Raw genomic sequence first — 25,598 nt, forward strand, 5'->3', positions numbered from 1 at the left:
TCAGGATTATAAATGGTGGGTCCAAGTCCTAGCTCTGCCACTTTACTAGCTATGTGACCTTGGACAAGTCATTCAACCTCTCTGAGCTTCCGTTTCTTTCTCCACAAAAGGTGATACCACAGAATATTAATTCTAGAGTTATTGTGATGAATAAGTGAAATAATGCTGTAAGACCCTATAGAAATGTGGGGGGTTTTTGTTTGTTTTGTTGAAGTATAGTTGACATACAATATTATACTAGTTTTAGGTATATGACTTAGTGATTCAACAATTATATATGTTATGAAATGCTCCCCACGATAAGTGTAGTCACAATACAAAGATGTGACAATATTATTGACTATATTCCCTATGCTGTACATTATATCTCCATGACTTACTTATTTTATAACTGGAAGTTTGTACCTCTTCATCCCCTTCACCTATTTCACCCATCCCCACCCCCTCTCACTTCTAGCAACCACCAGTTTGTTCTCTGTATTTGGGTCTGTTACTTTTTGTCTGTTCATTTGTATTGTTCTTTATATTCCATATAAAGTGAAATCATGTGGCATTTGTCTTTTTCTCTCTGACTTACCTCATTTAGCGTAATGCCCTCTAGGTCCATCCATGTTGTTGCAAATGACAAGATTTGAAATGTAAGTTTTATTTTACTTTGCTGTTTGGCCAAGGTGCATTAGGAATATGTGAACTAGTGTTTAGGAGCAATTAACTCTCACATACCAACATGGTTTACCTTGTCATGCAAAAATTAATAGAATTTAAATTTTTTTTAACATTTATTCATTTTTTTGACGGAGACAGAGCATGAGTGGGGGAGGGGCAAAGAGAGAGGGAGACACAGAAAGCAAAGCAGGTTCCAGGCTCTGAACTGACAGCACAGAGCCTGACGTGGTGCTCGAACTCATGGACTGTGAGATCATGACCTGAGCTGAAGTCAGACGCTTAACCAACTGAACCACCTAGGTGCCCCAAAAATTAATAGAATTAAAAAAAATTTTTTAATTTTTTTTAATGTTTATTTATTTTTGAGACAGAGAGAGACAGAGTATGAACAGGGGAGGGTCAGAGAGAGGGAGACAGAATCCGAAGCAGGCTCCAGGCTCTGAGCTGTCAGCACAGAGCCCAATGCGGGGCTCGAACTCATGAACCGTGAAATCATGACCTGAGCCAAAGTCGGATGCTTAACCAACTGAGCCACCCAGGCACCCCTAAAAATTGTTTTTAATTAACAGAATTTTCTAAACTCATCCATTTGTTTAACAAACTACTGTGTTCTCATCATTGAACTAGGTGCCCAGAATATGATGTTAGTCAATACATGGTTCATGCCCCCAAGGAATTTATAATGAGGGGGGAGGAGCAGAGTGGCAGATCAATATATCACCAAATATCATCCTAGGTGATGTGTTATGCTAGAGTTGTGTGCGCAGCACCACAGAGCACAGAAAAAATTCGTCCATTAAAGTACACTGGGGGGTCATGGGTGGCTTTTTGAGGAATGGATGCTTATGATAAGTTTTGAAAGAAGGTAAAAGCTACCTAAATTAAGAAAGTTTGATGAGGACACATTCCACAGAAGGAAAGAACAGGATACTCCAAAACAGGGAAGGGTAGATCAGCACTGTATGTCCAGGGAACTGTAAGCAGGCCCTTGTACCTGGCATAGATCCATGTAGGCATGAGGCCCAGGGGAAGGCACTGAACTGAGCTTATTCTGAAAGCTACAGTAAATCATTTAAGATTTTAAGCAGAATGACATGAACATATTTGTGTTTTACAAAAATTCCTCTGGTAGCAGAATGAACGTTTAATTGACAGGAGGCATGACTGTGAACAGTGAAAGATGTTGGGAGCTACTGTAGTGATAAAGGGTGTGCAGAAGGGAAGTCATCAGTGTAAGAGATGTTAAAAGAGTAGAATCTATAGCACTTGGAAAGCAATCAAAACAATCCTTATGACATATTTTTAGATAAGCCCTGTATATAAAAGATCAGATTGTCTAATAAAAAACATTACAAAATTCCCCAGATGAAATGCCAAAAATAGAGGCTGAATTGCTTATGAAAAGTTCACTGTTGTGTCTGACATTTTTAATAATCTGTTAGAGTCCCAAGCTCTAAAAGGATGAATCTCCTTTTAGAGTCACACTTCTCGTTAGTTTTCCTGATATAGCAGAAATTTGGGAGTAATTTTGGTATCTAAGTAGTAACATTAAGGAAGGCATTGACCCCCTGGACATATCTATGGAGAAGTAGTGAAGTGCAGCCCAGGCAATGGCCCATCCTGGAGAGATGAAGGTTGAGGGGCAAAAAATAGCCTGTGTTTCCTGAAACTGCCAAGAGAGTTGTCCATAGTGACAGAATTATGCTGATTTCTTGCTCACTTTTGTTTAACCTGGATAAGATTCAGTACTTTTTAGCACATTTAAAAAATTAAAGTTTGGGTACCTGGGTGGCTCAGTAGGTTGAGCATCCGACTCTTGATTTTGGCTCGGGTCATGATCTCACAGTTTGTGAGATCAAGCCCTGCATCGGGCTCTGTGCTGACAGCACGGTGCCTGCTTGGGATTCTCTCCCTTCCTTTCTCTCCGCCCCTCTCCCATTTGCACTCTCTCTCCCAAAATAAATAAATAAACATTTTAAAATACTTAAAAATAAAAATAATGTCTACATCATACCACTGACTATAAGCAATGATATTACATTTTGCTTATATATTTGAAATGTGGCTTTAAGCTCTTGGATGTAGAGGCAAATCAACATCTATCTGGGAGAAAACCACCAGTGATATTTGAAGTCAACTGCTCCACACAAAGGGCTGAGTCATTCAGAAATCATTTGTCTCACTTGTGAATGTGATAATCACCCAAAGAACAACATGCTGACCTTTCGTATCTGCCAAGTATTTCCTACAGTCAGAAAGTATGCTACCAACCCAACCTTCTTTTGTATTTATTTATTTTTAATTTTTTTAATGTCTATTTTTGAGAGAGAGAGACATACAGACACAGTGTGACTGGGGGAGGGAAGACACATAATGCAAAGCAGACTTCAGGCTCTGAGCTGTCAGCACAGAGCCAAATGCAGGGCCTGAACTCATAAACCATAAGATTGTGACCTGAGCCGAAGTCGGATGCTTAACTGGGCCACCCAGGCACCCCCAACCTTCTTTTTCATCCATAAGTATAAATTTTATGAATCTACAATTGCTTACCAGGCTTCCTTGCTTATTTGCAAAGTCTGCCTGCAGAAGCTTCTGTTGTGCAACTGATTTTTTTTTAATATTTTTAAATTTTATTTTAGAGACAGAGAGTACATGAGTGGGGGGAGGGGCAGAGAGAGACAGAAAGAGAGAAAGAGAGGAGGGGGAAGAATTTCAAACAGGCTCCATGCCCAGCACGGTTCTCAATCCCATGACCCTGGGTTCATGACTGGAGCTGAAAACAAGAGTAGGACACTCAGCTTACTGAGCCACCCAGGAGCCCTTGATTTTTTTTTTTTAAGAGAGAATTATGGATACAAATTTCCCCAGGATTTTTCATTGCATTTCAAGGGCTCTGACTTTAACAGCAAGTCTGAATAATAAAAGATATAAATAGGAGATACTACGCATAAAGAAAGCTTGAAGAAACTTAGAGCAAAAGAGACAAAGGGGGGCTTCAAGTGTTAAACTCTCTGACTAGATGACCTACCACCAATATCCACTAGCTGGTAGGCAGAGCCAATTCACACCACCTGTCTTCACTCAACTATTCATCCACTCTTTCATTCACTTATTCATTCATTCATTCATTCCTCTATTTGACCAATATGATTTGAAGGCTACCATGTACTGTGTGGACTTGAAGGACAGTGCTAATAGAAGGCTGTCACTGCCCTTAAAGAAATCCCAGCCAGTGAGGAAGACTGGTGCTTAGCTGTCATGATGTTCGTTGAGTAAAACAAATCTAGAAGTCATTTGAAGAGAAATCAAAATTAAGAGAAGAACACTTTTGGTAATTTATAAGACTAGCATTGTCAACATATAAACCACAATTAACAGGAAGCACTTTAGATCAAATAGTTAAGGTCCAATTGGCATAGTTCTAGAACAGTACCCTGACACCGTTGAAACATAAAATAAATATCACCCTGGCCAAATCCAAACCTTCCTTAGAGGGAGATATATACAATAAATACGGAAAGCCACTGATTTGTGATTAATGACCACAATACCAAATTTTTCAATTGCAATATCACAAATGATTTGCAATAACATGAAGAAAAGTTTAATTTTGAATATTTTGTTTATTTTTTTTATATGAAGTTTATTGACAAATTGGTTTCCATACAACACCCAGTGCTCATCCCAAAAGGTGCCCTCCTCAATACCCATCACCCACCCGCCCCTCCCTCCCACCCCCCATCAACCCTCAGTTTGTTCTCAGTTTTTAACAGTCTCTTATGCTTTGGCTCTCTCCCACTCTAACGTCCTTTTTTTTTTTCTTTTTTCCTTCCCCTCCCCCATGGGTTCCTGTTAAGTTTCTCAGGATCCACATAAGAGTGAAACCATATGGTATCTGTCTTTCTCTGTATGGCTTATTTCACTTAGCATCACACTCTCCAGTTCCATCCACGTTGCTACAAAAGGCCATATTTCATTTTTTCTCATTGTCACGTAGTATTCCATTGTGTATATAAACCACAATTTCTTTATCCATTCATCAATTGATGGACATTTAGGCTCTTTCCATAATTTGGCTATTGTTGAGAGTGCTGCTATGAACATTGGGGTACAAGTGCCCCTATGCATCAGTACTCCTGTATCCCTTGGGTAGATTCCTAGCAGTGCTATTGCTGGGTCATAGGGTAGGTCTATTTTTAATTTTCTGAGGAACCTCCACACTGCTTTCCAGAGCGGCTGCACCAATTTGCATTCCCACCAACAGTGCAAGAGGGTTCCCGTTTCTCCACATCCTCGCCAGCATCTATAGTCTCCTGATTTGTTCATTTTGGCCACTCTGACTGGCGTGAGGTGATACCTGAGTGTGGTTTTGATTTGTATTTCCCTGATAAGGAGCGATGCTGAACATCTTTTCATGTGCCTGTTGGCCATCTGGATGTCTTCTTTAGAGAAGTGTCTATTCATGTTTTCTGCCCATTTCTTCACTGGGTTATTTGTTTTTCGGGTGTGGAGTTTGGTGAGCTCTTTATAGATTTTAGATACTAGCCCTTTGTCCGATATGTCATTTGCAAATATCTTTTCCCATTCCGTTGGTTGCCTTTTAGTTTTGTTGGTTGTTTCCTTTGCTGTGCAGAAGCTTTTTATCTTCATAAGGTCCCAGTAATTCATTTTTGCTTTTAATTCCCTTGCCTTTGGGGATGTGTCGAGTAAGAGATTGCTACGGCTGAGGTCAGAGAGGTCTTTTCCTGCTTTCTCCTCTAAGGTTCTGATGGTTTCCTGTCTCACATTTAGGTCCTTTATCCATTTTGAGTTTATTTTTGTAAATGGTGTGAGAAAGTGGTCTAGTTTCAACCTTCTGCATGTTGCTGTCCAGTTCTCCCAGCACCATTTGTTAAAGAGGCTGTCTTTTTTCCATTGGATGTTCTTTCCTGCTTTGTCAAAGATGAGTTGGCCATATGTTTGTGGGTCTAGTTCTGGGGTTTCTATTCTATTCCATTGGTCTGTGTGTCTGTTTTTGTGCCAATACCATGCTGTCTTGATGATGACAGCTTTGTAGTAGAGGCTGAAGTCTGGGATTGTGATGCCTCCTGCTTTGGTCTTCTTCTTCAAAATTCCTTTGGCTATTCGGGGCCTTTTGTGGTTCCATATGAATTTTAGGATTGCTTGTTCTAGTTTCGAGAAGAATGCTGGTGCAATTTTGATTGGGATTGCATTGAATGTGTAGATAGCTTTGGGTAGTATTGACATTTTGACAATATTTATTCTTCCAATCCATGAGCAGGGAATGTCTTTCCATTTCTTTAAATCTTCTTCAATTACCTTCATAAGCTTTCTATAGTTTTCAGCATACAGATCCTTTACATCTTTGGTTAGATTTATTCCTAGGTATTTTATGCTTCTTGGTGCAATTGTGAATGGGATCAGTTTCTTTATTTGTCTTTCTGTTGCTTCATTGTTAGTGTATAAGAATGCAACTGATTTCTGTACATTGATTTTGTATCCTGCGACTTTGCTGAATTCATGTATCAGTTCTAGCAGACTTTTGGTGGAGTCTATCGGATTTTCCATGTATAATATCATGTCATCTGCAAAAAGCGAAAGCTTGACTTCATCTTTGCCAATTTTGATGCCTTTGATTTCCTTTTGTTGTCTGATTGCTGATGCTAGAACTTCCAGCACTATGTTAAACAACAACGGTGAGAGTGGGCATCCCTGTCGTGTTCCTGATCTCAGGGAAAAAGCTCTCAGTTTTTCCCCGTTGAGGATGATGTTAGCTGTGGGCTTTTCATAAATGGCTTTTATGATCTTTAAGTATGTTCCTTCTATCCCGACTTTCTCAAGGGTTTTTATTAAGAAAGGGTGCTGGATTTTGTCGAAGGCCTTTTCTGCATCGATTGACAGGATCATATGGTTCTTCTCTTTTTTTTTTGTTAATGTGATGTATCACGTTGATTGATTTGCGAATGTTGAACCAGCCCTGCATCCCAGGAATGAATCCCACTTGATCATGGTGAATAATTCTTTTTATATGCTGTTGAATTCGATTTGCTAGTATCTTATTGAGAATTTTGGCATCCATATTCATCAGGGATATTGGCCTGTAGTTCTCTTTTTTTACTGGGTCTCTGTCTGGTTTAGGAATCAAAGTAATACTGGCTTCATAGAATGAGTCTGGAAGTTTTCCTTCCCTTTCTATTTCTTGGAATAGCTTGAGAAGGATAGGTATTATCTCTGCTTTAAACGTCTGATAGAACTCCCCTGGGAAGCCATCTGGTCCTGGACTCTTATTTGTTGGGAGATTTTTGATAACCGATTCAATTTCTTCGCTGGTTATGGGTCTGTTCAAGCTTTCTATTTCCTCCTGATTGAGTTTTGGAAGAGTGTGGGTGTTCAGGAATTTGTCCATTTCTTCCAGGTTGTCCAATTTGTTGGCATATAATTTTTCATAGTATTCCCTGATAATTGTTTGTATCTCTGAGGGATTGGTTGTAATCATTCCATTTTCATTCATGATTTTATCTATTTGGGTCATCTCCCTTTTCTTTTTGAGAAGCCTGGCTAGAGGTTTGTCAATTTTGTTTATTTTTTCAAAAAACCAACTCTTGGTTTCGTTGATCTGCTCTACAGTTTTTTTAGATTCTATATTGTTTATTTCTGCTCTGATCTTTATGATTTCTCTTCTTCTGCTGGGTTTAGGCTGCCTTTGCTGTTCTGCTTCTATTTCCTTTAGGTGTGCTGTTAGATTTTGTATTTGGGATTTTTCTTGTTTCTTGAGATAGGCCTGGATTGCAATGTATTTTCCTCTCAGGACTGCCTTCGCTGCGTCCCAAAGCGTTTGGATTGTTGCATTTTCATTTTCGTTTGTTTCCATATATTTTTTGATTTCTTCTCTAATTGCCTGGTTGACCCACTCATTCGTTAGTAGGGTGTTCTTTAACCTCCATGCTTTTGGAGGTTTTCCAGACTTTTTCCTGTGGTTGATTTCAAGCTTCATAGCATTGTGGTCTGAAAGTATGCATGGTATAATTTCAATTCTTGTAAACTTATGAAGGGCTGTTTTGTGACCCAGTATATGATCTATCTTGGAGAATGTTCCATGTGCACTCGAGAAGAAAGTATATTCTGTTGCTTTGGGATGCAGAGTTCTAAATAGATCTGTCAAGTCCATCTGACCCAGTGTCTCATTCAGGGCCCTTGTTTCTTTATTGACCGTGTGTCTAGATGATCTATCCATTTCTGTAAGTGGGGTGTTAAAGTCCCCAGCAATTACCACATTCTTATCAATAAGGTTGCTTCTGTTTATGAGTAATTGTTTTATATATTTGGGGGCTCCGGTATTCGGCGCATAGACATTTATAATTGTTAGCTCTTCCTGATGGATAGACCCTGTAACTATTATATAATGTCCTTCTTCATCTCTTGTTACAGCCTTTAATTTAAAGTCTAGTTTGTCTGATATAAGTATGGCTACTCCAGCTTTCTTCTGGCTTCCAGTAGCATGATAAATAGTTCTCCATCCCCTCACTCTGAATCTAAAGGTGTCCTCAGGTCTAAAATGAGTCTCTTGTAGACAGCAAATAGATGGGTCTTGTTTTTTTATCCATTCTGATACCCTATGTCTTTTGGTTGGCGCATTTAATCCATTTACATTCAGTGTTATTATAGAAAGATTCGGGTTTAGAGTCATTGTGATGTCTGTATGTTTTATGCTTGTAGTGATGTCTCTGGTACTTTGTCTCACAGGGTCCCTCTTAGGATCTCTTGTAGGGCTGGTTTAGTGGTGATGAATTCCTTCAGTTTTTGTTTGTTTGGGAAGACCTTTATCTCTCCTTCTATTCTAAATGACAGACTTGCTGGATAAAGGATTCTCGGCTGCATATTTTTGCTGTCTAGCACCCTGAAAATCTCGTGCCAATTCTTTCTGGCCTGCCAAGTTTCAAAAGAGAGATCAGTCACGAGTCTTATAGGTCTCCCTTTATATGTGAGGGCACGTTTACCCCTTGCTGCTTTCAGAATTTTCTCTTTATCCTTGTATTTTGCCAGTTTCACTATGATATGTCATGCAGAAGATCGATTCAAGTTACGTCTGAAGGGAGTTCTCTGTGCCTCTTGGATTTCAATGCCTTTTTCCTTCCCCAGTTCAGAGAAGTTCTCAGCTATTATTTCTTCAAGTACCCCTTCAGCACCTTTCCCTCTCTCTTCCTCCTCTGGGATACCAATTATGCGTATATTATTTCTTTTTAGTGTATCACTTAGTTCTCTAATTTTCCCCTCATACTCCTGGATTTTTTTATCTCTCTTTTTCTCAGCTTCCTCTTTTTCCATAACTTTATCTTCTAGTTCACCTATTCTCTCCTCTGCCTCTTCCATCCGAGCCGTGGTGGTTTGCATTTTGTTTTCCATTTCCTTTAAAGCGTTTTTCAGCTCCTCGTGACTGTTCCTTAGTCCCCTGATGTCTGTAGCAAGAGATTCTCTGCTGTCCTGTATGCTGTTTTCCAGCCCAGCGATTAATTTTATGACTATTATTCTAAATTCACTTTCTGTTATATTACTTAAATCCTTTTTGATCAGCTCATTAGCTGTTGTTATTTCCTGGAGATTCTTCTGAGGGGAATTCTTCCGCTTGGTCATTTTGGATAGTCCCTCGTGTGGTGAGGGCCTGCAGGGCACTTCCCCTGTGCTGTGGTGTATAACTGGAGTTGGTGGGCGGGGCCGCAGTCCGACCTGATGTCTGCCCCCAGCCCACCGCTGGGGCCACAGTCAGACTGGTGTGTGCCTTCTCTTCCCCTCTCCTAGGGGCGGGATTCACTGTGGGGTGGCGTGGCCCGTCTGGGCTACTTGCACACTGCCAGGCTTGTGATGCTGGGGATCTGGCGTATTAGCTGGGGTGGGAAGGCAAGGTGCACGGCGGCAGGGGGGGCAGGCTTAGCTCGCTTCTCCTTAGGTGATCCACTTCAGGAGGGGCCCTGTGGCAGCTGGAGGGAGTCAGATCGCTGCCGGAGGTTTGGCTCCGCAGAAGCACAGAGTTGGGTGTTCGCGCAGAGCGAGCAAGTTCCCTGGCAGGAACCGGTTCCCTTTGGGATTTTGGCTGGGGGATGGGCGGGGGAGATGGCGCTGGCGAGCGCCTTTGTTCCCCGCCAAACTGAGCTCTGTCGTCCGGGGGCTCCGCAGCTCACCCTCCCTTTGTCCTCCAGCCTTCCCGCTTTCCGAGCAGAGCTGTTAACTTATGACCTCCCAGACGCTAAGTCGCGCTTGCTGTCGGAACACAGTCCGTCAGGCCCCTCCGCTTTTGCAAGCCGGACTCGGGGACTCTGCTTGGCCGGCGAGCCGCCCCTCCGCCCCGGCTCCCTCCCGCCAGTCCGTGGAGCGCGCACCGCCTCGCCGCCCTTCCTACCCTCTTCCGTGGGCCTCTCGTCTGCACTTGGGTCCGGTGACTCTGTTCTGCTAATCCTCTGGAGGTTTTCTGGGTTATTTAGGCAGGTGTAGGTGGAATCTAAGTGATCAGCAGGACGCGCGGTGAGCCCAGCGTCCTCCTACGCCGCCATCTTCCCAGAATCCTTGAATATTTTGTTTAAAATAAGGTTTTCGTGCATCCATTCATTTAAAAATTTTTTTAATGTTTATTTATTTATTTTGAGAGAGAGAGAGCAAGTGGTAGAGGGGCAGAGAGACAGAGAGAGAGAGAGTCCCAAGCAGGCCACATGCCGTCAGCACAGAGCTCAACATGGGGCTGGATCTCACAAATCATGAGATTATGACCTGAGCCAAAATCAAGAGTCAGACGTGTAACCGACTGAGCCACCTAGGTTCTCCCATACATTCTTTCATTTATTTTTAACCATGAAGGTGATGCATGCTTGTAGAAAATCAGGAGAATGCAGAAAAGTATTTTAAAAAAGAACATGAAAATTTCAACCTAGTTACTGAAAAAAAATTATGTACAGTTAAACCCTGAACATAAAAGGCCAAAATATCCTGATTATGTATGCCCCCTGAGTTCATGGTGGCTCACTCTCTGATGTGTTCCCCTCAGCTCTGTCTGGCCCTGGACTCGTCCGCATGGTGACAATTTGTGTTGAATCCATCATAACACATCTGGACAGGTTGGAGGAGGTCACCAACGAACTGGGTTACATCGACGTGTTGACCCTCATGAGGCGCATCATGCTAGACACCTCTAACATGCTCTTCCTGGGGATCCCACTGGACGGTATTTGAGAACTGACATTCTGCCTTTTATTGAACATGGAGATGAAGGGGAAAACAGACTCAAGGAAAGATATGCTGTTTTTTACATTGCTCTTATTTAAACATCTCTAAGTTTTCTTAAGATTTTTTTTTTTCCTAGTGTGTGCCATGTTCATTTATAAGATAAGTTTCTGTAAGTAGGGGCCATCTCCTCTTTTGATCGCTCTTCATTGCTCTGGGAAATATGATTCTATCCATAGTCAAAACTTAACAAGTGTGACCAGTTCATTTGGTCATTAATATACCCTACCACCAATCAAACTGGTATATTTAACCATTGCCAACCATTCATTCTTTTGGGCGTGCACGTGTGTGCACACACACACACAAATACACACATACACATACATATATACATAAATATATATACACACTCCTCCCTCGAAGCTACTAAGCATGAAAACTTTGACTCTGTCTATAGGATGATAATGGTGCTGGAGCTGCTGCTGCTGCTGCTGCTGCTGCTGCTGGAAATGATGAAAATAGCTACCATTAATTTAATATCTACTATAAAAAGTTGCTCTACACATAGTTTGTCATTTAGCATTTATAACAACTCTGGAAAGTTGTTTCACTCAAAAAGCTACTCTCTTCACTGTACTTCAGAAACAAATATTAAAACACATACATGGAACTCTATCACCATCAAAAATAAACATTAATCAGTTGGGCTAATTCCATTATGCTGTTGTCCAGCTTAATGTAATTTTTCCTGAATTTCTAGTATATTCATTGATTCATGCATTCATTCAAAAAATATTTGTAAATTGCCTATTTTCTGCCAGGCACTGTTCTAGGTTCTGGGGATAGAGAGGTAAACAAGACAGATAAAGTCCTCACCTTCAAGGAGCTCACATCTCAGTGCCAATATAAACAGTAAACAAGTAAATATCTAATAATGAATCAGGAAATAATAGGAGTCTTGAAGAAGAAACAGAGCAAGGGGCTAGAAAGTGAAGAAGTAGGTACCATGGCGGAAGCATATGTGGCTATTACAGAGAGGGTTGTCCAGAAAGGCCTGTGCAGAGAGGACACCAGAACATAAGCCTAAATGTTAAGTGAGACCATGAGCCTCATCCAGATTTGAGAGAAGAACATTACAGGCATGAGAACAGGGCCAACTTAAAAAAAAATTTTTGTGTTTTTTTAAATTTATTTTTGAGAGAGAGAGAATGTGAGCGAGGGAGGGGCAGGGAGAGAGGGAGAGACAGAATGTGAAGCAGGCTATAGGCTCTGAGCTGTCAGCACAGAGCCCAACACAGGGCTTGAACTCATGAACTGTGAGACCATGACCTGAGCCAAAGTCAGCCACTTAACCGACTGAGCCACCCAGGCGACCCCAGGGCCTACTTTTAACACTTGCCAAAACCAGCTGAGCTATAACACCTGCTGCCTACTTTGCCACATTTGGACCAGCAGATAAGCTATAAGCCTTCCTCTTCTCTTCTCCAGCTCTGCTTGCCCACGTCCCCTGCTCTTTATACTCCCTTCAAGAGTCATAGACACCTCATCTGACTGTCATTTGGATGGGAGCCCCATTCACTCTATTTTCAGTCACACCCCTTGCCTGATCCATCCCCTCTAATCCCAGCTGGCCTGTCCTACATGCGTCTCTCCTAAGGTTAGGCAAGTGCATATTTTATAAGTCCCTGCTTCATAGTTCCCTGTTAGCCTTGGTTCTTAGGAAGGATGAAGTAAAGGGAATTGTAAACCTAGGGATAGGTTAACCTAGGGATATGGGCTGTGATGCTAGGAACCTGCATAATCCATGCAGAGTTATGTTTGTTCCTCTTCTCCACACACCACCCTTGTTAAACTCTCAATTTGCCTGAGGGAGCCAGTACAACAAAGAGGAAGGAACATTGCTCTGAGGTCAGATAGAACCGGGCTCCAGCGTAAGGACCTGCCTATCACACTGGATGTATGGTTTTAGGCAAGCTTCCTAGTTTCTATGAACTGCAGTTTCTTCATCTGAAAAAGTGATGACACCCCCCGCCCCCAAACAAGATTGTAAGGATTAAATGAGGTCTCTTTTTTAAAACACTTTGCATGGTGACTGGTATTTAGCGGTTGAAAATAAATCTCTATCCCCTTCTTTTTTGTACAATTTGAAAAAGCAGAGGTTTTCTTTCCCCTAGCATTCAATATAATTAAAGGACATTCATTAAAAGCTGACTATGGGGGCACCTGGGTGGCTCGGTTGAGCATCCCAGTTTGGCTCAGGTCATGATCTCATGGTTGGTGGGTTCGAGCCCCATGTCAGGCTCTGTGCTGACAGCTCAGAGCCTGGAGCCTACTTTGGATTCTGTGTTTCCCTCTCTCTCTCTGCCTCTCCCCCACTCATGCGCTGTCTCTCTCTCTCTCTCTCTCTCTCTCTCTCTCTCTCTCTCTCTCAAAAATAAATAAACATTAAAAAAAAGCTGACTATGCATGAGGCTCAGGGCAAGACATTAGAGATACCAAGATGAATTCTATACTCTGGACCAAAATGTAAACAGGAAAGTGGCATGGCTTTTTGCACTCCCAGGTGCCAGAATTGAGGCCAATGACGGCCATATCTACTTGTGCCCCTCTTATTTCCCATTGTCCAAAAACACAGGAAGGAGTTGGACACTCAGTCAAAGAAGGGCATGTGACATTCTAGGTTAGGTCTCTAACACGAACTTGAAAAGTGGCACATCTCTACTTAATTTTGTTAATTTAGATGCCAAACAGAATAAATTAATGTTTATTTGACCAGTGGCATTCACATGGCTGAAACACCAATGGAAGTGGGGACCTTGCCTAGCTTAGAACCCCAGGCTGATAAAAGACTCTATACAAGGGATCTTCTCTTCTCAAAATACCCTCCTTGGGCTCACATTTTTGCTCAACTACTCTGCTCTTTTGTTTTGTTTTTCCAGAAAGTGCCATTGTGGTTAAAATCCAGGGTTATTTTGATGCGTGGCAAGCTCTCCTTCTCAAACCAGACATCTTCTTTAAGATTTCTTGGCTATACAGAAAATATGAAAAGTCTGTGTAAGTAACACAAGTTTGGAAAACTTATCAGTGAGTTTGGATTGATTTGGGGTTGTGTCCTTGCTATTGTTGGCCTCTTCAGCTAGCTGTCTGCTCTTCAGAGCCCACAAGGGAGCTGTGGATTAAGTTGCTGATGAAACACTTCTTACAGCAATTTGGCTGCGTATGGCCAGACCAAAGAGTAAGAGAAGCCTTTGGCCCAGGCAGCTTTTCAGCAAGGGGGCCAAGTGGGTGGTCTGGGAGCCCCATCTCTGGAAGTAGGACACCACAGTGTATTTTGAGTTGATGAGAAGGGTTGGCTGAACCTACCATTGTTCTCTGTCAAAATTCCCTTTGCATATCTGGAAAAAGGAAACACAAGATCATTTTATAGTCGTGTTACTTCTGAACAAATTTAACAGAATTCAACTTGTAGGAATCGATCGTAGTCTCAAAAGAATTTTTCACAATGACTATAATGAACTTCAATGAAATGTGTGATTTTCTTTTTTTAGTTATATATATTATATCTTTGGGGGATCCTGAAATGGTCATTAAATGGCTTTGCTTTGGCTATAGACTAGGCTAGCTCAAAACTGGACGAGTGCCCAATGGCCTATAGGCCAATCAGTAGGTTTTTAGAGTGTAAGTAGCCAGCCACTAAACACTGCCCTCTCTCACCACCAGTGAAAAGCCCATGGGATCTAGAGGCAGACACACCTGGTTTGTATCCTGTCTCTACTACTTAGTAACTAAACGGCCTTGGGAAGTTATTTAAAGTAAAATATTACCTACGTTCCAGGGTAGGGATATAGGTTAATGAGATCCTATATTTAGGGCAATTAACACAGAGGATGGCACATAGAAGGCACTAAATATGTTCCCCTTCCTTTTGTTCAGATCTTCCCCCACATGTCTCTAACCATCCTAAATTCTCCACCTCTAAAAGTTCCCAAACTTGTTTGAAGCCCCAACTTTATCCTGTTTGTGTATTTAAATTTAATAACAATGTTAGGGAGGAAGCCAACTTGATGTTGCTTTATATAGTTTCATGTGGTTGATGAGTATTAGGTGGGTGATTTAGATGCTTGGGTCTTTATACATTTCATTTAGTTTCCACCAGAGCTTCTTGTGACTAGAATCAGTGAGATAATGGATTCACCTCTTCACTATGGTCAAAGTTGCCAGTGGTCTGAAGAGTCTCTTTTCATAGTTCCTGGTCATTAGTTTAGCTTTGGTTTTGGCCAGCAAGCCATAGAAATATATTGCATGAAATTGTATAATGGTTTCTCATAGTTTTCTACAGAAATTAGCTCAGCAACATTCCCTCTCTATGTAATATTTGCCAATGGTTAGTGTATTCATCTATATATCCTATGTTCTGGAGCAGTAAAGACCTAGAGAAATCTTTTAATCTTCTCCCCCATCCATGTCCATTACAATAATGCCAGTGCTTTTTTTTTTAAATTGAGGTATAATTGACATATAACATTATATTACTTTCAGGTATACAACACAAAGACTCAATACCTAGACATCTTAGCTAAATTCGGTTCCTTAACATGGAAGTATAATGAATATGCAATTTAAGGATATTTATGAAGAATTAAGTTTAAATTCAGTTATTAGTGCTAATGGCTTCAACTTAAGCAGATAATTTTATTTAAACAAATGGCAAATGAATCTGTTTTCCTAGATGTCTTAACCGAGTACAAATAGATTATATTTCCTTTTTTTTTTTCTTTAGCAAGGATTTGAAAGATGCCATGGAAATTCTAATAGAAGAGAAAAGACACAGAATTTCCACAGCAGAGAAACTGGAAGACTGTATGGATTTTGCCACTGAGTTGATTTTTGCTGAGGTACTGACCCAGACTAACCATAATTCCCACGTAACATATGTGTATGACTGTTTGTGTATAGGCTGTGTAAAGATTCCCTCTTGTAATTGTTGCACACTTATGCTTTTAAGTATTTGCTCTAATACTTCTATAATGATAACTCAAACAATCCACTCATTCAACATTCCGGTAAGACTGACCTTTAAGACTGAAACTACATGTGTGCACAATACAAAATATAAAAACGGGGGAGCCCAAAGACAGCAAACACACAGATAATTGGTTAAATTTTTAACCTTTGGCTGAAGATTTTTATGAAAAATTCCCATAGTCAATTACAGAGACATAATATTTATGACTTCATTTTGTTGATGTTTTTTGATCCTAACTGTATCTTCCCCTCCTTTTTTGAAGCTTTGATTCACTTTTCCAATTTTTTCCCCTTCTTCCAATTGTTCAGAAACGTGGTGACCTGACAAAAGAGAATGTGAACCAATGCATACTGGAAATGCTGATCGCAGCACCAGACACCATGTCTGTCTCTGTGTTTTTTATGCTTTTTCTTATTGCAAAGCACCCTAAGGTTGAAGAGGCAATAATGAAGGAAATACAGACTGTCGTTGGTAAGAACTGGTCAAATAATAAAAGAGCTTAGAAAATAATTCCTTCTAAATGTCAGCTTTTTATGTCCTAAGTGTCAGATTTCAAACAAAATATTATAATCCACCCAAAGAACAATAAAAGTAGCCATTTTGCCACACTTTTATTATGCCAGATAGGTTGAAAAGGTAGTTCTTTCTGTGTGTTTTTTTTTTCATTATAAAAATAATGCATTCTCATTGAAAAAATTTAAATAACAGATATAGAAAAGCAGAAAGTGACATTCCCTGATTCCTCCCACTCTCCTCCCCAGCCTCATTTGCATTCCCCAGGGAAACCACTGTTAATACTTTACTGTGTGTTCTTCAAGGTCTTTCTTAACCTGCACATAAACACATTTGTATGGTTGTATTTGTCTGCTTAATGATACATGGTATCTGCTTAAAGACCAAATACAATGTTCTGCCTACCTTATCAGTGGCAAAAGGCTTTTGTGAGTTCACCCAGGGAAACGGCTGTCATCTATAGCAGTGTTTCTGGGTTTCAAGCAGTCTGTCCACAAATGAACTTACAATCAGTGGCAGAAGGACAAGGAAAGGATGACAGCAAAGGCAGGAGACTGATCAGCTTCCCTCTCCCCCGAAATCCAGTGATGTTGGACCCTTCCTCTCCCTGCTCTCTCCTCCTCCACCAGGTCCCTGCTCAGCTCTTCCCTACACTAGTCTTCCCTGCTCTGCTTTTGCTTAAGCATCATTCTGCTCATTGATCCTGACACCACCACCCTTCCACAGAAACAGTGTCACATTTGAAAGAAGTCAGAATTGCTTTCTGGGGAAAAAACAGAATTCCTGGGGCACTTATGTGGCTCAGTTGGTTAAGCCTCCAACTCTTGATTCTGGTTCAGGTCATGATCTTGCAGTTTGTGGAATTGAGCCCCACAATGCAGAGCCTGCTTGGGATTCTCTCTCTCCCACTCTCGGCCCTCCCCCCTCAAACAAACAAACAGACAAACAAACAGACAGACAAACAAACAAACAACAACAGAATTCCTTGTTTGGAATGTCCTTTGCATGGATGATCTTTTAAAGAACACATTTCTGACATATGTAAAGAAGTATCAGTAATGACACTTTTCTCTCTTGACCTTAAGCGATTCCTGTGAAGCAACTTATTTGGTTGTAGAGAGGCACCATCTTTTTAAAGCCATTTGAGTGCTGCTTGAAATAGTTGACAGTAAGGGGAAATTTCATAAAGGGTTAAATTTGTGAAATAAGGGGTCTACAGATGCATTGTAGTAGGTGGGAAATTGCCTGGGAAGATAGGTAACAGGAAGCCAGAATAACATCCAAGCTCCAAATTCCGGAATGGTTTCTCACATGCCCCCTGTCAGGTTATGGGTTCTGGGTCAGGTGAAGTGGCACAACAGTGAATAAGCTACAGCTTTCCTACACTTGTGGGGCTCACAGGCTGGCAGGAGAAAGAGAACTTAACAAGCAAGCCCAGTGGACTAAAGAGAGAGCCATAGAATGATGGAGTTCAGGCGACAAGGGGCAAACTGCTCTTGAAACCATGAGCCTTTAATTCAACTTCCCTGAGATGTGAAAAGTGCTTGTGCCTCATGATGTCCCCCTGACGCTTCAACAAACCTCAGCAAAGATGGGAAACAGCTGAACCATTTGTACATGTGTTCGTGTTCCCTCTAGACACACTCACATAGTAATTACTTCCTAGGGAATGCCTTTGGTTACCTTCTCTGTCATCTTCCTTTCTACTTCTCCACCCCAGATAAATGTACCCCATTAGACCCTGGAGGGTACAAAGAGCCAGAGGCAAGGGGCAGGGCAGTTAGAGTTCTCTGACCAAAAGAGACCTTTCCTGAATGGTGTAGCTGTATAGGACAGAGAGCTGCCTCAGGACCCTGGGCTGATTTTGATTCTGTAAAAGTGGTAACCCATTTGAGGACACTCTGAAGCTTTGCCAATTTGGGGAGTAATCTAAGCCTCTCTGACCAGTGTCAGGCCAATCTGAAACAGTGGGAGTATCTGTCAATCCCCAGCACAGCCAGAGCTCAGCTGAGGCACCTATTTTGCTGTGGCAGGGAGAAGGGTTCTGTACCACAATAGATTGTTCTTGATCAGATGGGAAGAGGAACTATCAGTTTTGTGTTCCAGGCAGATGACTGCACAGGTAACCAGAGGAGAAAATGTCATTGAAACTGATTAAATTCACCACCTCACTTTGACTAGAGAAGGAGTGAATGTCCCCTAGAATTTAGAGTAGGAGACAAAATTTGAGGACCTCAGAGGCCAGGCAGACAAATGTTTGAAGCAGACTGTGTAGGTCTACATAAAACTGAAGGTAAGGGCACCTGGGTGGCTCAGTGGGTTAGGCATCCAACTCAATATCAGCTCAGGTCATGATCTCATGGTTGTGGAATGGAGCCCTGCATTGGGGCTGACAGCTCAGAGCCTCTCTCCTCTCTCTCTGTCCCTCCCCCAACTGTGCGCTCTCAAAATAAATAAAAATTTTAAAATACTGCAGGTATATACCCCTCTAAAGGTTTATTGGCCACTCAAGTTCAGTCTGTCATTGCCATGTGGGTATATGAGACCAGTATAACCAGGTTTCCTGATTTTTCTAGAAATCCAGGCTTTTCTATGAAATCTCCTAGGTTTTATAGTAATTGGCCTCAAATATGAATTTTTATAAAGTACTCTGTGAACCAAACATGACATATTTGGCCCAAGCCATTTTTGCTGATTTGCATTAGAATTATGGAAAGAAATTTGGGGCACGTGGGTGGTTCAGTCAGTTAAGCATCCAACTTCTGCTTAGGTCATGATCTCACGGTTCATGAGTTCGAGCCCCACGTTGGGCTCTGGGCTGACAGCTCGGAGCCTGGAGCCCGCTTCAGATTCTGTGTCTCCCTCACTCCCTGACCTTCCCCTGCTCATGCTCTGTCTCTTTATCTCTCTCGAAAATAAATAAACATTTAAAAAATTATTTAAAAAAGAATTATAGAAAGAATTTTTTTTTCAACCAGGAGCAAACTATTCTGTGGAAACTATGGGAGTTTAAATGCCCAACACATATTGAAACTATCATTAACTCCTTGTCCTGTTTATCTGCTCCCACAGGTGAAAGAGAAATAAGGATTGATGATATGCAAAAATTAAAAGTGGTGGAAAACTTTATCTATGAAAGCATGCGGTACCAGCCTGTTGTGAACTTGGTCATGCGCAAAGCCTTACAGGATGATGTCATAGATGGCTATCCAGTGAAAAAGGGGACTAACATTATCCTGAATATTGGAAGAATGCATAGACTTGAGTTTTTCCCCAAGCCCAATGAATTTACTCTTGAAAACTTTGCAAAGAATGTAAGAACTCTTCCTTAAAACTGAGTGTGCCACTCCTAAAAATGTCAATCGTTAAATCCTTTCTGGTTCTGTTTGTACCCTGTACATTTCATCCTATTTATTGTTCCCCTGTATTGCCTCACCAGAAGCACACGAGTTTCCCCTACCTTAGAACATGCCTACCATATTCATCCTTAAGCCAAAGATGCTGGGTCACCAGTTCTGAGAAGTATCCACATGTAGCCACACAATGGGTCAAAACTTGAAAAATCCAGGCCCTTAATTTGGCTACAATGAAGCAAATTTTGTTTAACCCAAACAACCTTGTCCATTTCAACCTGTCCCTTTGTAATCACGTAGATTCAGCTCTCGCACCAACTAAGCAAAGGAAAGCCCCTTGTGCCTCAGTTGGAAATTGAATGAGACTAAAAGATTTAGCTTTTGCAGTCTGCCTTTGGTTCACCAAATGGCCCCATGAACAGTAGTTCCCATTCTAAATAGAACTCAGTAATTAGAAGAGCTTCACCTTTCACTGAAGGAAACTGTAGATTCTGCTTCTATTATGTCCAGTTTTAGGCAATGATGTTTATTAATCTAAATTATCCAGATATTTCCCTCACTGCCCTCTTTTTCCATTTGCATATGATGTAGAAATGTGATCTTAATTAATCCAGTTTTCTAGGTCATTCTGTTTCTATGTGAACAACCCATGCTATGTTGACAATTGGTCAACAAAAACTCATTAAGCATATACTAAATGCCAGGTACTATGTAAGTACAGATGTGAACAAGACAGACAGACGTGATCTCCATTAATTTTTTGCATAACTAAAAATATTTAGGTGCTTGGCACTAATAGGCCAGGGATCAACATCTTTGCACAAAAACAATCTTTGTCTTGGTGACATGCAGAAGAGTAGTAAAGCTGTGACCATCCCTCAGAGATAGTTGAGTATGCTAACACTGGCTGTAATAAGAGTGTGCGTAATTGCTTTACCCCAGGACATTAACATAAAGAGCAAAAGTGGGGACTGTCCAAGGCTGGGTGTATGTCACAGAGGGTGAATCACATTGGATGGAGAAAAGAGCTTACTTGAGTTACAGTCACTCATCGTTTAGACCCTGAAATAGCATTCTGACTGATTAGTGTTTTCAGGGTGAATCAAACAGAGACTGCATAACTCTAGCCTTTAATACTCTGGCTAACTGTCTGATCATTTTCATAGGTTCCTTACAGGTATTTTCAGCCATTTGGTTTTGGGCCCCGTAGCTGTGCAGGAAAGTACATCGCCATGGTGATGCTGAAAGTCATCCTGGTTACACTTCTGAGACGATTCCACGTGCAGACTTTGCAAGGAGAGTGTATTGAAAATATGCAGAAAAAACACGGCTTGTCCTTACACCCAGATGAGACTGGCAACTTGCTGGAAATGGTTTTTACCCCAAGACATTCAGAAAAGTGCCTCAAACACTAAAGAAGGTTGATCAGTACCTACTCTGGAGCATTTCTCATCAGTAGTTCACATGGAAATCACCCGTCTTTACCAGGTAGTATCATCCTCACAGTGGACATTTGGTGGCCTGTGCCATTTTATAGGCATACCTCATATGGGCTGTCAGCAAGCCAGGAAACATTGGTTGTCTGTTCTTGTCCAAACCATAGAAACAGACTTCCAAAGAAAATAGAGGCCAACAGTTTGCAGGGGAAATGGTCAATTCCACAAAACAGGCTTTGAAAAAGATAGGCCATGAACAAAACTTATGTCCTCCTTCCCACAAAATCCCCACTGCCCTGCCCCAAGAACATTTTAATGTCTGGGGCGGAAGCACTCAAGTCCATTAGAAAGACCAGGCTGGTGTCTGGGTATTTAGGGCCAAACATACCTGCTAATGTGAATAAAAGTGTTTTGATTTAGTTTTTAGTGGTAGGGTCTACAACATTCATATTCTTTGGAGAAATGCTTACAAATTCAGCATTTGACTTTTCCTATGAATTATTCAATTAACTCTTGATTATCCACAAGTGACTTGTCTGTGGAAAAAGTTAAATAGGAGACTCTCCTTTCCCAGTCTCTCAGTTCATGCCTCAGCCAATTACCTCCACTACAATAGATATCAATTTGGGTGATACAAAGTAATTTAGTAATAGCGTAAGTAAAATATAATTAGGACCACCCATCTGTTATAGGGGGGAAAATCACACAATGCATTTCAAATTCAAATAAAAATTATTTTCTTCATGTTTGCATCCTTGCTTGGCTCCATTAGTGCTAACCAAGAGACAACTTTAAATAATGGCATCTATTAACTCTTATAACAGCCCCCAGTGATTTGAGGCAGGAAAAGTCCTCTATATCTACATCTAATTCTCCAACCCAGTGGGCTCAAACCCATTCCATCCTCTTTCTCCCTCAACAGTCTCCCCTTCTCTTTCTTTCCATGATCCCAAAGTCAATAGCAACAGATCAGTGGAGAATATGGTCAGGGTAGAACCCCTGCAATCATCTTTTATCCTACTTCGGATTTAATAGTTATCTTAGAGATTTAACAGCTATTGAGTTTATTGAATCATTACACATAGCCATGGATAAAATGCACACCTTATAATTAGCTCTTTAGAGAATCAAGTAGATCAGTTAATTTTCCAAATACCACTTTACTTGTGTTATATAGCCAATATGATTCTATCTGCTGAATGCCATTTAAAAATTAAAAATCATTTGCAAAAATTAAGCTCATTACCATTGAGTCAACCACCATCTCCACATTTGAATATTCTCTTCATCCTCCTGTTTGGCAATAAAATAACAACTGAGTATAAAATGAGAGTGTAAGCTCCTTGAGAACAGCTCTTTTCTTTCTCTTATAATCCATCCCAATCCCCCATTCTGACTCCCCAGAAGGAAGGATAGCACTGAATAGACACTCTTGCTCATAGAACCCCTAACTGACACCGGAATCCAACTAAAGAGAAGGCAGGTATTCTAAGATTTCAAGGATAGGTAATAGTAAAGAGGAAAATATTTGAACTTGGAATTATTTGGATCCATATGGCCTCAACATACACATAAATATGCCTATGTACTTGGATATATCCACAGTTGGGTCTGGACAATCATCCAAATAGTTCAGTCCCCTGAAATAACGGCCAGGATTTTAGATTTTAATGTATCTAAGTTAATTCTCTTGATGACTGTTAACACATACTTTGCCTCTGGCTGGAGCTTCACAGTAGAGGAAAAGACTTCAGATTAGTGTACTTCACCCATCCAGTTCCCTTGGAACATCTATTGTATTTTGTATGTATATATGTATCCAAGGCCTATGTTTACATGATCAAAGTCAAACGGAGGGTTTATATAGTTGTATAGCAATATTGTGGATACAAAAATATTCTGGGGAAAAACTAGGGGTGGGGGTGGGGGCAGGGGAAGAATAGGAAGAGGGCAAATGCTGGTTTGAATGATCCAAGCAAACTCTTTCAGAATCAAATTATCTGGGTAATCATTCAAATTTTCTCTCTGCTTAGCCTGTACCGACAAATCCCATATGTTTGTACAGGCTTGGCCTAAAGTATTTGGAATACTGTTGATTTTTCATTAGGCTTATCAACATATATTTGAAAATCCTGTTTTCTCTTCAGAATTTTGCCTCATTGTCCTGTACTTGTTACTCTTGAATGTGCCGTGGATTCTGTTTTTACTAGTTTTCAAAGAACTGGAGTATATAAATTGTCAGTGAAATGCATGCATTATAAGGGCTCTATTATTGTAAAATTGTGAGGACAATTGTGCCCTCCCATCCTCAGGTGTACTGGACACCCCCCTCGGCCTTTATTGACATCCCACTTTTTCCTACTCCAAGTGGAAAACAATCACATACAGAAAGCCCCACATATCAAGAAATGTCAGTCGGAAGTTGTCACTTTTATTTCTAAACATCACCTTTTGCCTGTCATGGTGCTAATATTCTAGTAAGTGTGTGGCCTTTGCCCACTAAAAAGAATACTAGCTGGAACTTCCTCAATCTCCTGTATCAGCTGGGCTTTGTGACTGAATCTCTCACGCATATTTGCAGAAGGATTTGCTAAGTTAAATTTTGTCAAAGTAATAAGTGGAATGGAATTTGTGGTACTTTCAGTTGGACTTAGCTCAAAAAAAGCAAAGTCAGGGCTGAACTCTCCAGGGCTCAACAGATAGGGCGTAGCTGAGTGAACTCCCTCATTTCCTTTCTGCAGCTTTTAACAGATGTTGGCCCATGTCTGGAGAGCCAACGGCCATACCCTATTTCCATCAGGCCAATCAAACAAACAGAATGCATTTACACAAGTCAACCTGGTCAACAAGTCCAGCCCATTAGGGATACTCGGCCCCTTTCTCTTCTCCCAACAAATTATTTTAAAGCATAAAACAAATGGGAATTATCACAAGACTATAATTATAAAAAATATTATAAGAATAACCTTGAGGGACGCCTGGGTAGCTCAGTTGGTGAAATATCCAATTATTGATTTCAGCTTAGGTCAATGATCTCCCAGTTTGTGGGATCAAGCCCCATGTTGGGCTCTGCACTGAGAGCATGGAACCTACTTGGGATTCTCTCTCTCCCTCTCTCTGCCCTTCCCCTGCTCACACACTCTCTCTCTCTAAAATAAAATAAAAAAAATACTTTAAAAAAAGAATAAGCTTGAATCTAATCATAACCAAAAGCAAATGTTTCACAAACTTCAGTATTTTTATTTACAGTAGCCCCCCTTTATCCATAGCTTCACTTGTGCAGTTTCAGTGACCCATGGTCAATGGCAGTCAGGAAGAAGATGATCCTCCTGACTTACTGTCAGAAAGTCAATAGTAGCCTAATACTAGGTCACAATGCCTGCGTCAATTCACCTCAATCCATCTCACCATGTAGGCATTTTATCATTTCACATCAACATAGTGCAGTTGTGAGTGCAGTACAGGGTGAGTTCAGGGTGAATGCAGTACAAGAAGATATTTTGAGGGAGGCAGGAAGAGACCACATTCACAAACCTTCTATTACAGTCTATTGTTATAATTGTTATGTTTTATTATTAGCTATTGTTTTAATCTCTTACTGTGTTTAATTTTTAAATTAAACTTTATCATAGGAATGTCTGTACAGGAAGAAAACAGTATGTATAGGGTTTTGGTACAATCCATGGTTTCAGGTATCCCCTGTGGGTCTTAGAACATATTCCTCATGAAAGAGGTGGACTACTGTATTAGTAAAATATTTCCTGCAATGAAGATCTTAAGTTACAAGACATGCAAATTGAGCCTATGACCCAGGTGATTTTTTTTAGGTTCCTTTCAGCTCTGTGACTTATTTATAAGGAGCATTTACAAGGAATCTTGACTCACCCTTTTTGTAAATGTATAGTTGGAGCAAGCTGTTCAATCTCACCATACCTCAGTTTTCTCATCAATCCAATGGGGATAATAATTACTTCATAAAGTTGCCATGAGGATTACAAGGGAAGATTCATGTGAAGCTCTTGGCATAGTGTCTGGTACAGGGCAACCTCTCACTATGCATAGGCATAATAATGATGATGCTCAGTAGTTAGGCTGACTCATGACATTCTCAAACCTTTTCTCATCCAGTAGAGATGGCAGAAGATGTGCCAGATGCTTCCACATCCATTATCTCATTGTAAGCTTCATGACAACTCTCACATTAGTATGATTGCCCCAGTAAGCCCCACATTGTATCCATGAAAACAGAGAGTCAGGGAGTATGGGAGACTTGCTCTCAAGTCCACCACTCCTTCCAAAGCCCTTGGCCCCTTCATCAAGCTGCTTCTTTGCAACGGGACTCATTGCTGGAAGGCTGAAGAGGCCAGTCCTGGTTTCTCAGCTCTTCCACCT

At 40.9% G+C, this 25,598-nt stretch overlaps 1 protein-coding gene across 2 annotated transcripts in view; it reads left to right on the forward strand.

Moving 5' to 3' along the window:
• The window catches only part of LOC124508055 (aromatase), a 41,455-nt gene extending 20,224 nt beyond the window's left edge, over window positions 1-21,231 (forward strand). The window contains exons 4-9 of one of the 2 annotated variants that reach the window (XM_047074455.1): window positions 10,700-10,876; window positions 13,818-13,932; window positions 15,659-15,773; window positions 16,213-16,375; window positions 19,490-19,731; window positions 20,937-21,231. In XM_047074455.1, the coding sequence (XP_046930411.1) occupies window positions 10,700-10,876; window positions 13,818-13,932; window positions 15,659-15,773; window positions 16,213-16,375; window positions 19,490-19,731; window positions 20,937-21,185 (1,061 nt within the window). In that variant the 3' untranslated portion in view covers window positions 21,186-21,231. The remainder of the gene's footprint in view (window positions 1-10,699; window positions 10,877-13,817; window positions 13,933-15,658; window positions 15,774-16,212; window positions 16,376-19,489; window positions 19,732-20,936) is intronic. The other variant, XM_047074456.1, reaches the window with a different exon arrangement.
• Window positions 21,232-25,598: the final 4,367 nt, after the last annotated feature.

This window comes from Lynx rufus, unplaced genomic scaffold, assembly GCF_022079265.1.
Source record: "Lynx rufus isolate CCGP_SWC_20201006 ecotype Redwood Valley unplaced genomic scaffold, mLynRuf1.p SCAF_13, whole genome shotgun sequence".
In the NCBI taxonomy this organism is placed as follows: Eukaryota; Metazoa; Chordata; class Mammalia; order Carnivora; family Felidae; genus Lynx; species Lynx rufus.